This window comes from Bos taurus, chromosome 7 (genome assembly GCF_002263795.3).
Source record: "Bos taurus isolate L1 Dominette 01449 registration number 42190680 breed Hereford chromosome 7, ARS-UCD2.0, whole genome shotgun sequence".
Taxonomy (NCBI): domain Eukaryota; kingdom Metazoa; phylum Chordata; class Mammalia; order Artiodactyla; family Bovidae; genus Bos; species Bos taurus.
The window spans coordinates 50,366,263-50,379,308 of NC_037334.1; the positions used below are offsets into that span (position 1 = coordinate 50,366,263).

Sequence of the window (13,046 nt, forward strand, 5' to 3'; positions counted from 1 at the left end):
CAGCCTCAGCTCTCATGAGAGGGTCTGTCTTTGATTCATCTCAGGGACCCCTTATAGAGCCCTCAGAAAAACACTTGACTTCTTTAAACTCCAATCCTCCTAAACTAAATAATATTAGTTAATAATTCCCATTTACAGAGCACTTAACCATGTGTCAGGCTCTGTGTCAATCCTTTAAAACTAGTATTTCATTCAAATCATTACCACAGTCCTACCAAATAGGACAGACAACACCTCTCCTGTCAGAGAATCACCCACTGCTAGCCGCAAGAGGATGCCACTGCCTTGATCCTTACTCTGAAGAGGGTGTGAAGTATTTAGGGCTATAACTTTTTAAATTTATTTATTTTTAATTGGAGAATAATTGCTTTGTAATATTGTGTTGGTTTTTTCCAGCCATAGGTACACTATGTCCTCTCCCTCTGAACCTCCCTCCCACATCCCACCCCATCCCACCTCTCTAGGTTGTCACAGAGCACGAGGTTTGAGCTCCCTGCATCATACAGCAAATTCTCACTGGCTATCTATTTTACATGTGGTTATGTATATATTTCAATGCCTCTCTCTCAATTCATCCCAACCTCTGCAACCCCCACTGTGTCAACAGGCCTGTTCTCTAATGTCTGCATCTCCACTGCTGCCCTGCTAATAGGTTCATCAGTACCATTTTTCTAGATTCCACATTATATGTATTAACATATGACGTTTTTCTCCGACTTACTTCACTCTGTATAATAGGTTCTAGGTTCCTCCATCTCATTAGAACTGTATGTGTTCCTTTTATGGCTGAGTAATATTCTATAGTATATAAGTATCACAACTTCTTTATCTATTCGTCTACAGACATCTAGGTTGCTTCTGTGTCTCAGCTATTGTGAATAGTGCTGCAATAAACATTGGGGTACATGTGTCTTTTTCGATTATAGTTTCCTCATGGTATATGTACAAGGCTGTAAGGAGCAGATTCTCTCCTCCTTTCTCCAAGACTTAGGATTAACCCCATCGTGTCTACTACATCTCTATTTACTGTATAAAGTCCCACTCTCCCAAGCCATCCATAATCACCCACTCTTAGCCCTAGCTGCTGCTACTGCTGCTAAGTCACTTCAGTTGTGTCTGACTCTGTGTGACCCGATAGACGGAAGCCCACAAGATTCCCCCGTCCCTGCAATTCTCCAGGCAAGAACACTGGAGTGGGTTGCCATTTCCTTCTCCAATGCATGAAAGTGAAAAGTGAAAGTGAAGTCGCTCAGTCGTGCCCGACTCTTCGAGACCCCATGGACTGCACCTCCGTCCATGGGATTTTCCAGGCAAGAGTACTTGTAGCCCCAGCTACACACACACAAATGTACATGTGTGCCTGCATGCGCACAGGCACATGTACAACTATCCTCAGCTGGTATTCTCATTTTATTCTTCACTAAGAAAAACAGATGTTATCATCAATAACTCATTCATCTTCCCATCATCCACTCTATATACCAGTTCAGTTCAGTTGCTCAGTCGTGTCCGACTCTTTGCGATCCCATGAACTGCAGCACGTCAGGCATCCCTGTCTATATACCAACCTGCACCTAAATCTACATTTTTTGCTTTCCCTACTATTAAAAAGGATGACAGTGTTCCTGCCCCTGTTGCACTTAGGGTAGAGATCCCACTTGCCTTTTCAAAACCTTTAACTCCCCAAATTATACCACACTCCCACCTGCCTGCATCATCAGCTTTTCCTTTGGTTGGAGTATTCCCATCAGCATACCAACACCCCTTTGACTCCACAATCTCTAATTATCATGCCATTTCTCTGCTTCTGTTCAGATTAAGTAAAACTTTATGAACACATTGTTTTCATTCACTATCCACACCTCCTTGAATGCTAGATTGCCATATGCATCAACCTGGATTTTGTTCCCAAAACTCCACTAAAACTTCTCATCAAAATTACCAATAATCAATGGTCAAATCCAATGGATTCTTCACTAGTGCCTGTTCCTCAACCACTCAGCAGCATTTACACAGTTCACCCCTCCCTCCTTGAAACACTCTCCTTTCCTGGCTTTTTGTTGCCACATTCTCTGGGATTTTTCCTCTTCCTTGCTCCTTCTCTAACTCTTCTTGCTGGTTCCTTATCTCTTACCTGAATCCTATATGCTGGAACACCTCAGAGTTCAATCTTGAACAATCTTTTCTCTATCTCTACATTCTCCGTGTGTGTGTGTGTGTGCGCGCGTGTCTCAGTCATGTCCAACTCTTTGTGACCCCATGGACTGTAGCCCACCACACTCCTCTATCCAAGGAATTCTCCAGGCAAGAATACTGGAGTGAGTTGCCATTCCCTTCTCCAAGGGATCTTCCCAACCCAGGGATCGAACCTGGGTCTCCTGCATTGCAGGCAGATTCTTTACTGTCTGAGCCACCAGGGAAGCCCCTCTAGTATTCTTGCCTGGAGAATTCCCTGGACAGAAGAGCCTGGTGAGCTATAGTCCATGGGTCACAAAGAGTCAGACACAACTGAGCGACTAACACTCTCCCCTAGATAATTCAAAATATCTATCAGGCAGTGATGCCTAAAATTACATCTTTGACCCAAACCCTTCCCTGAGTACCAGCCAGACTCCTGTACAACTACTGATACATCTTGGATCTTTAACAGCCACCTGAGACTTATTACACCTAAACCATAGGTCTTGACAGTTCTCTCCATAAATCTGTCCCCCTCTCAATCTTTTCTATTTCAATAAATAGTACCTTCCAGTACCTGGTTATGCAAATCCCAAATGAGGCTTTACCTGAACCCCTACTCCCCTTTTTCCAACCCCTAAATTGTAAAGCTATTGCTGCTGCCTCCAAATTAAATCTCCAATTCATCCACTCTTTGTTACACACCACAGACTAAACCACCTCACCCACTGAAATGACATTCCAATTGTCTCTGTTCATCTCTTGTCCACCTTCAATCTATCCTCGGTATACATAGCAAATATAATGATCTTGCTAAATTACATTAAATAATTCTCCTACCCAAAATCCTCCAATGGCTCACCATTACAATTCTACTTAAATGAAGAACATTCAACATGCTCCTCAAAATTCCACATGATTAGGCCCCTCATACCTTTCCAATCTCATCTCATATTAGTCTTCTTCCTTCTCCTACCCATTAATCACCCTGATCATTTTCCTTTTTCTTGAACTTGACAAAGCCCTTTCCTTAACAAAGCCAGGAACTCTTCTTGTTTCTTCTGACTGAATTGCTCTAACTCTAACCCTATAAAATTAACCTCTTGCATGACTAAGTGCCCCTCATCCTTCAGGTCTCAGGCTTTGACAAGGTCTTCTCAAACCGTCCTTTCTATTGGGTTGCCCAAAAAGGTTGTTGGGTTATTCACAAGATGGTACAGAAAAACCTGAATGAACTTTTCGGCCAATCCAATAGCCTCCATCAGGGATTTATCACCTCATTTCTTCCCTAGTATTTATTATAATCTATAATTACCTTACTTGCATACTTATTTCTCTTTTCCTGCTTGCCAGCCTCAATAAAGCTAGAGTCTTATCTGTTTTATTTACTACTGCATCCCCAATGCCTGGCACACAGGCACTCAATAGGTCTTTTGTGAAATGAATGGTGGAATAAGTAAATGGTCCTATCCATGGCCCACTCCCTTAACTATTATACCATATTATACTGTGGTAAATGCTCTCAACAGGGCTTCCTACATGGCTCAATGGTTAAGAATCCACCTGTCAATACAGAGACACAGGAGACGCAGGTTCAATCCCTGGGTCAAGAAAATCTCCTGGAGGAGGAAATGGCAACCCACTCCAGCATTCTTGCCTGGAAAAATCCATGGACAGAGGAGTCTGGAGGGCTTGAGTCCATGGGCTCACAAAGAGTCAGACAGGACTTAGCAATTAAACACACACAAACAAATACACAACCCAATATGGAACAACTTGGATGCAGTTTGGTCCTCTAAATGTAAGAGGATGACTCAAAAAGCTGATTGTTCCAAGGCAAAAAATGTACTATGGAGAAGTTGACAAGGATACAGACTAAAACCAATGAAGATGGCAATGTCTAATACACAAATAGCAAGAGGAACACCAGTTGAGAGCCAACTGTACACTGAACTCAGCAAGTGCCCAGAGACCCCTCTGGGACAAGTGAGAGTAAGGAGACCTCTTCTGGGCTTTAGAGGTCACAGAAACTGTAGCTCTAGGTAGCAGTGTGGCCAGTCACATGCCCAGCAGGACTAGTGGAGAAGCTGCTGTGGATTAGGCTGAATGGACTATCCCATCTCTCTAGCCAGTGGTCCTTAACTTCACAGGATCACCAACTTCTTCGACAGACTGATGGAAAGCTGTGGGTCTTGTTTCTCAAAACAGTTAAGTCAGTAAACAAAATATTGTAACAATTTGAAAATTAGCCCTGCCCTTTGGTCTCTGTTCCCATTCCAGGACTGAAGAAGCAGGAAGACACTGTGAAGTGGAATTAAAGGAGCACAGAAGGAGGTTCATTGCAAGAGGAGAAAGTCACCACCAGAGACTCACTGAGCTCACAGCACTGAACACCCTCAACCACCTTGTCAATGTCTTTGGGTTTCTGTTCAAACAGATTTGTTGCTACCTATAAACACTGAGAAGGAAGAAGACATGTCCAGCTTACCCTGGAGGACATTCCAAGGCAGAGCCCTCAGAAACATTTCAAAGGAGAAAAGTAAAGAGGCAGAAGTAGGAATGAATATTCCTCTCTCATGGTGTCTCTACTATAGACCACATGGATGGCTCTCTTTCTAGTCTAAAAAGACAGGAGCAACAGGTGAAGCAGTAAATGCTCCTACTGATGATCTGGTGGCTCAGAGGGTAAAGCGTCTACCTGCAATGCAGGAGACCTAGGTTTGATCCCTGGGTCGGGAAGATCCCTTGGGGAAGAAATGGCAACCCAATTCAATACTCTTGCCTGGAAAATCCCATGGACAGAGGAGCCTGGTGGGCTACAGTCCATGGGGTCGCAAAGAGTTGGACACGACTGAGCGACGTCACTTTCTTTCTTTCTTTCTTTCTTTCTTTCTTTCACTGATGATCTATGTATGGCCAGGTATTGGAGAAATTACTTTTCATAATATTAAAACCAACAAATATTAATAAAAAAGCACCAAACTTCCCAAGTTCCTAACTCAATATTCTTAAACCAGGGAAAAAATAGGTTTTTTACTCAAAAATAATACTTGGCTTAGATGTGAGAAAAGACTTTCTAAATACTTTGAGACACTCTCCCTAAATACTTTGAGACACTGAAAGATGTATATGCATGCTAGAAATGGAGGGATATTGACAGGGGTTACAACAATGAGATTTGATTCTTTCTTTGATGGTTCTGAGAAAGTAATCATCATATAATCTGTGTTACTCCAGGTACATGCCCATCTGGAGAGGCAGGGAAAAATAAAGATCCGTCCCAGTTTGAGGTGACTATAAGGACGACAAATAGCTCCTTATTTTACAGATCATAATACAAAATTGAATTTTCTGATAGTGAAAAATGCCCAAATCTGAATAAGCTATTTTGTGATCTTGTGAGTGCCACATGGACAGGATGGATGACCTTTTGCCAGGTCCCCTTCTGCCTCATCTCTAACTTCAATATATTGCTAAAATAATAAAAATCCAAGGACTGAGTAACACTAACCTTGCTCAATCCATGATTGATTCCCAATACTTACATGAACAGGCATATCTCAGAAATATTAAGGGACTGGTTACAGACCATCACAATAAAGTAAATATTGCAATAAAGTAAGTCACATCAGTTTTTTGGTGCATAGAAGCTATGTTTACACTATAGTTTAAGTGTGCAACAGCATTATGTCTAAAAAAACAAGTATATACCTTAATTAAAAAATACATGACAAAAACAATATAAGCCAAAAAACCAATTACAATAGTTACATCAAAGATCTAATCAAAGAACTAATCATAGATCACCATAACAAATATAATATTAATGAAAAAGTTTGAAATATTTGAATAATTGAAGAATTACCAAAATGTGACACAAAGACATGAAGTGAGCAAATGCTGTTGGAAAATGGTAGCAATAGACTTGCTCAACATAGGGTTACCACAAATCTTCAATTCGTGAAAAATGCAGTATCTGAGAAGTGCAACAAAGTGAGGCACAATAAAACGAGACATGGCCATATTAGAACAGGGACAGGAAACTATTTGTAATAACCAGATAATATTGTGGGCCTTATGGGACGATTTTCCCAACTACTCAACTCTGCCAGTGCAGCAGGAAATCAGCCATGGACAATACATAAATGAAGGAACATGGTTATATTCCAATAAAACTTTAATTATGGACGCTGAAATCCAAATTTCACATAATTTTATTCAGTCATGAAATATTATTTTTTTTTCGACCATAAAACACCATTAACAACCACATAACTTGTGGGTCATACAAAAACAGGGATTAGCCCCAATATTTTGCAGCAGGCCATAATTTACTGGTCCTTGTGTTAGAAAATTTATGGTTGGTATTTATACTGACCTTTCAAACTGCACAATTCCAACAGCCCCTATAACCCCATGCCTCAGCCTCCTCCTCCCTTACACAGGAAATAGCAAGCAAAGAAAACTTTAAAGTCAAAAAGGAAAAAAAAAAAAACATAAAAATAGAGACTATGAATTGCCCAAAGGTAAATCAACTAAACTGATTATTACAAAGTAGGCAATTCTTACCACTGGAGAACTTTTATACTATAAGAAAGCCTGTTTTAAGACGAAAAGTTACTCTGAATTAAAGACTTTAAAATGCAATTTTATTATCCACCAAGGAAGTATTACTGTAAAGCAGAAGGCCTAACAGGCCTGTTTTAATGAATAGATGACTCATCTGGAATCAGCGCATTAATTGTTGGGATTCAAATGGGTGCTCTTAAAGTACTGGGAAAAAAGACTTCATTTTTAAAGCAGGTTAAGCATTCCCCTACAGCCTTTTTTTAAAGTATCAGTTTGCTTTGCAAACTATTTCTTTCCAAAGACCATAGAAATAAACATCCATAAAACCCTGAAATATTTATCATAAACTCTAAGCTATTAAATTTCAAAAAATTTTAAATCCACATGTATTTGGGCAAGAAATAATACATTAAGTGGAACTGATGAACCTATCTGCATGGAAGGGCTAGAGATACAGATGTAAAGAATGGTCACAGGGTGGGAAGGAGAGGGTGGGACGAATTGAGAGAGTAGCACTGACATATATACATCACCATGTATAAAACAGATAACTAGTGGGAAGCTGCTGTGCGGCACAGGGAGCTCAGCCAGGTGCTCTGTGGCGACCTACAGCGGTGGGATGGGAGTGGAGGGTGAGTGGGAGGCTCAAGAAGGAGGGGATACATATACACATACAGCTGATTCAAGCAGATGTACAGCAAAAACTAACAACACTGTAAAGCAATTATACTCCAATTTAAAAATTAATTTTAAAAAAGGAACAATACATTGTCATTACTTTCAGCATTATAGGGTCAATGCTGTCAGTCTCCTAGTCCCAGGCTTGACACTGTACCTTTTGCCTTTTTTCAACCCTTTCAAATTAGTTTGAAACTTGTCCTCATCGTGGAGTTTCACTTCCCTTGCCCCAGTCTGGAGATTCAGCCGCACGTGGGATCCTGCAGGAACAGCCTGACCTAGAAGCGATGAAGACAGAGAAGGCTTATGAGGTATATGGTACTTGGAGCGACACTGCAACATGAAAAATTCTTTCAAGGGAAGCATACAGCACAAGTTCTCTCGGAATGTTCAGGTAAATCCTGAGCGTAAAAGAGCAATGATGTAACAAGAATTCAAGTTTTCTCAATTCTGGGAAGATGATAGTGAACTACAAGCTACACCAACCACTGTGCCTCCATCAGAGAACCAAGGAGCCAAGGAATCACCAGGCCAAGACAACTGTTTTCTGTTCCTGCCATCACACTTCAGCAGGGAGTTTCTTTACCTTAGACTAAAAATTAAAAGCCAAGTTGAGTATCTAAGTGTATGTGTGTGATGATCCACTTCTAACCTCAAATCCATCCATAAGACTTCAAGATTTTTTTAAAAAGGTATGTTCAAGTAGAACGGGAAAACCTTTCTCTGCAGAGGCTCCCTGAATAAGGTTAAGTCAGGTGTTAAATGACATAAGAAGTGAGACTCAGACTGGGGAAAAAGTGAATCCCAAATAGATGGAGTCCTTCATGCAAAGATTCAGACTCAGAAACTGACAGGATGCATTCAAGAGGCAAGGAACAGAAGAGGCCAGAAGAACTGGAAGGACTGTGGAGGCTGATAGCTTGAAGCACTACTTAAAGCCCAGTTTGGGGTAGGAAAATAAAAGTAATGGCTGAGGAAGTTGGTTCTTCGAAGAGAGGAGGCCAAATCCTGGCAAAAACAACAAAAAACTAATAACTTCTATTCTATTCCTATGACCATGGGCTAAGAGGTAACTTCTTTAATATTAACCCCATCTTTAAGGAAGTTCCCTGGTGGTCTAGCAGTTAGGATTTGGTGCTTTCACTGCTGTGGCCCCAGGTTCAACCCCTGGTCTTCAATTGAGATCCCAAAGCCATGCACGACAAACAAACAAAAAAATCCCATCTCCAAATGTATGAAGCTAAGCAGATCATCTTTGATATTCTCTCTACTTTACATTTCCCATATCCAATCAATCTCCCAAATCTCATGTTTTTCCTGCCATGTCTCTCTTGAATTTACATCCTTCTCTCTGTCTTCCCCACCACTGCCCTTAGAACCATCACCATCTCTCTTCCAGATACTCCCAAAGCTTTCCAACTGCCCTCTACTAACTATAATTACCTCCTAATCAAACTACTCTTTACAATGAATGATTTTTTTTTTTTCCAAAATACAAATCTGATGATGTCATTCCCCCACCTCAAACCTTTTAGTGACTTCCTACAGTTCTTATGGATGAAAATCCTCACACTGGTCAACAAGGCCCTGATTTAGTATCTAGCCATTGCCTGCCTCTTCAAACCTGTCCACTACTCATTCCCCATGCTCTAGGCCACAATGGCCTTTTTCCATTCCACAAAAGGAACCATGCTTCCTCCTACCACAGGGCATTTCACCTGCTGTTCCCTTTACCCAGAACACTCCTTCCAACCCCAGCCTCCATCTCTTCATTCTTCCAATCCCATCTGAGAAGCTGAGAGGCATCCTGTATTTCCCCAGACCAGATCTGGCTGCCCCCCAAAGGCTTTCACAACACCATGACCATTTTTCTTTTTCTTTTTTTGACCACACTTGACAGATGTTAGTTCTTAGGCAGCTTGAGGGAGCTTAGTTCTCCCACCAGGAATTAAACCCAGGGCTACAGCAGTGAAACCACTGAATCCTAACTATTGGACCACCAGGGAACTCTTTACCATGACCCTTTTACTCAATCACATTTATCACAATCAATAGTTATATCTTAAGTTTTTTATTTATCTGGCTAATAAAAATGCTCACCATTTTATTCTCAGGGTCTATCACATATCCAAGCATATGGCATATCCTCAGTAACTATTTGTTAAGTGAAAAATTAAAAATGGAAGTGAGAAAATCCTAGAGTTATCTAGTAGTATAAGGAAATGACAACAAAGATTTTTACTAGGGCAAGTAGATTCATAATAATCAGTAGTCATGTTGATAGTTATTTTTAGTAGTAATTTATACTAATACCAGTAAGAATAATAGTAACAATAATAATACCTTGAATTTTCAGACTTTTGATCAAAAGTAGAAATAAAAAAGAGAAAAAGTACATGACTTTAAAAGTTCAAGAAAATAACAAGTTAGACTGTGCTAAGCTGGCCAAGGAAGAGATTAGGATCTCATGTGAATCAATTTATTTTATTTAGGGAAAATTCCAAAATTACTCCCTTCACATAAGCCACCACAGGGGGCAAGAGCAACCACAATAACATTAACTTAAAATATGGGTTACGCTCATTTAAAATACATGAAACCAGCCGCAGCAGCAGTGGCAGAAGCAACAGAAAACCCAGTATTTCAAATGTTTCCACCCCACTGGGAAAAAGGCCAAGTTAGAGATAAAGTGTGATCTAACCTGCTTCCTTCTAGAGCCTCTGTGAAGGGAGCGGAATACTGGAGAAGAACGGAGCAGAGCCAAAAAGTCACAAGATACACTTAAGGACTGGGAGGTAGAGGAGAAGGGGATAATCAGAAAATAAGACAGGAACCCAGAAAGGCAAAAAGGCCTGCAAAGCCTGCAGTGTCTGTTTCCCTAACATTAGCTCCCTGAGGGGGAAAAATATGAGTGGTAGATTGTATCACTGTCACCAGTTCTGTTCCATCCACTCCCTGTGCTGTGTGACCTCACAGTCCCTCCTACTAGGAGTAGTTTCTCACCCTTTGACTTTGGACTTGGCCTATGACATGCTTTAGTCAGCAGGATGTTAGCAAATGTGCCACAGAGGTTTGAAATGTGTTTGTGTGTTTGGCTTCTCTCAGAATTGTGTATCACTGTGAGAAGAACATGCTCTACAAGCATTCTGGTCCAAGAGGGATGAGAGACCCATGGAGCAGATGTGGACCCAAATTGCAGACTGGAGCTGAGCCCAACCATGGTCAGCCAAGTCTAGCCCATCTGCAGACATGTGAGCAAGAATAAATGACTGGATATCTTTTTAAAACCTTTTACTTTGAATTACTTTTAAACTTCAGTTCAGTTCAGTAGCTCAGTCGCGTCCGACTCTTTGTGACCTCATGAATCGCAGCACGCCAGGCCTTCCTGTCCATCACCAACTCCCGGAGTTTACCCAAACTCATGTCCATCGAGTCGATGATGCCATCCAGCCATCTCACCCTCTGTCATCCCCTTCTCCTCCTGCCCCCAATCCCTCCCAGCATCAGGGTATTTTCCAATGAGTCAACTCTTCGTATGAGGTGGCCAAAGTATTGGAGTTTCAGCTTCAGCATCAGTCCTTCTAAAGAACACCCAGGACTGGTCTCCTTTAGAATGGACTGGTTGGATCTCCTTGCAGTCCAAGGGACTCTCAAGAGTCTTCTCCAACACCACAGTTCAAAAGCATCAATTCTTCGGCGCTCAGCTTTCTTCACAGTCCAACTCTCACATCCATACATGATCACTGGAAAAACTTACACAGAACTTATAAGAATATTAATATAGAGAGTTTCCATACATCACTCACACGACTTTTCCCAATGTTAATATTTTACATAGCCATAGACAACTACTGGGAAACTAATACTAGTAATCAAACTAAAGATCCTTTTCAAACCTTAACAGTGTGGAAACTAAGTGGAAACTAAGGTCCTATTTTGTGCTATGATCCCATATGGCCCATGGTTGTTATTTCTCCCTAATTTCCTGCACTTGGCAACAGTTCCTCAGTCTTCCCTTGTCTTTCATGACCCTGACACCCTCAAGAAATACTAATCAGTTATTCAGGATTGTTTGGGTTTTGTCATGATTAAACTCAAATCATGCCACCTTGACAGAAGCACCAGAGAAATTATGTCATGCTCTTCCCAAAACATCATATCAAAGGGTTCATGATGTCAACATGTCTTATACTGGTGATACTGGTCTTGATCAACTAACAAAAGCCATCTCTACTGAGCTTTTCCACTGTGGTAAACAAAAATCATGGCAAACTGTAGAAAATAGTCTGGCATTTCCTCAAAATGTTAAACAAAGAGTTACCATATGAACCAAGCAACTCTGCACTTAGTGTATACACAAAAGAACTAAAAAAATATGTTCACACAAAAACTTTTACATGAATGTTCATTGCAGCATTACTTACAATAGCCAAAATGTGGCAAAACAACCCAAATGTCCATCAAATCTAAGGAATGAACAAACAAAATGCAGTCTAGCCATTCAGAAGAATACTATTCATCCACTAAAAGGAATTAAATACTTTAGATCATTATGCTGTATCTCAATAAAACTGGAATAAAGAAGTAAATCAATAAAAAACACAATAAATAAAAAAGGAATGAAATACTAATATATAGTAGAACATGGATGAACTTTGAATACCTTACACTAAGTGAAAGAAGACAGACACAGAAAGTCATATTATTATATGACTCCTTTCATATGAAAGGTACTGAATAGAAAAATCATCAGACACAGTAAATTAATGGTTGCCAGGGGCTAGAGGAAGGGAGGAGTGGGGAATGACCACTCATAAGAATTATTTCTTTTGGAGAGGATGAAAATGGGGTGATGGTTGCATGATACTGTGTGTATACTAAAAACCCCTGAATTGTTTAAAGAAAATCATGGGAGAAACACTGAGATTATACAAATCCCCTTTTTCCTCAAACCTTTGCACACAATTAAGGGAATCCACTTGCAACAATTATCACTGTGGTGATGGTCTATGCGCAATTTTTTTTGTAATTTAATTTTTTCATAATTATATTTATTTACTTTTGATTGATGATTGCTTTACAATATTGGTATGATTCCTATCATATGTAACCATGAATTAACCGTATTTGTATGTATGTCCCCTCCCTCTTGAATCTCCCTCCCACCTCCCACCCTTTCCCACCCCTCTAGGTTATTACAGAGTCCCAGTTAATAGCAATTTTCTACTCCCTTCCTTACACATTTATGAATTGAAATTTCACTATAAGGAAAAACTGCCACTTCTCCATATACTTATTTATCTTATCAATATGTTCTCAAAGATATTTTATTCTATGAGTTATAGTCCAATATTATCATTATTTTGTTGCTCAAATTATTTCAGTTTTGGCAACTAGGAGCTTCTTCAGGTTAACTCTTGTGTTCCTTTGACAAGTCCCTTTTGTCCATCATTTTCTTTTTTCAAGTATTTCCTTACTTTCTGGCTCCAAAAGAAGCTCCAAGTTAATCTTAAATTTTCCTTTCCCCAGCCTTTGAATCAACCATTTTTCAAGGAGTTCTAGTTCTTTTATTGAAGAACAGTGTTTAGAATCCACTATCTGCATAATACTTTGCCAACAAA

General features: G+C 40.2%; 1 protein-coding gene across 7 annotated transcripts in view; it reads right to left on the reverse strand.

Moving 5' to 3' along the window:
* Nucleotides 1-13,046, reverse strand: part of SIL1 (SIL1 nucleotide exchange factor) — a 320,877-nt gene that overhangs the window by 102,402 nt on the left and 205,429 nt on the right. For all 7 annotated transcript variants that reach the window (XM_059888185.1, XM_005209442.5, XM_005209441.5 and 4 more), the window contains 1 exon segment: nucleotides 7,583-7,703. In XM_059888185.1, the coding sequence (XP_059744168.1) occupies nucleotides 7,583-7,703 (121 nt within the window).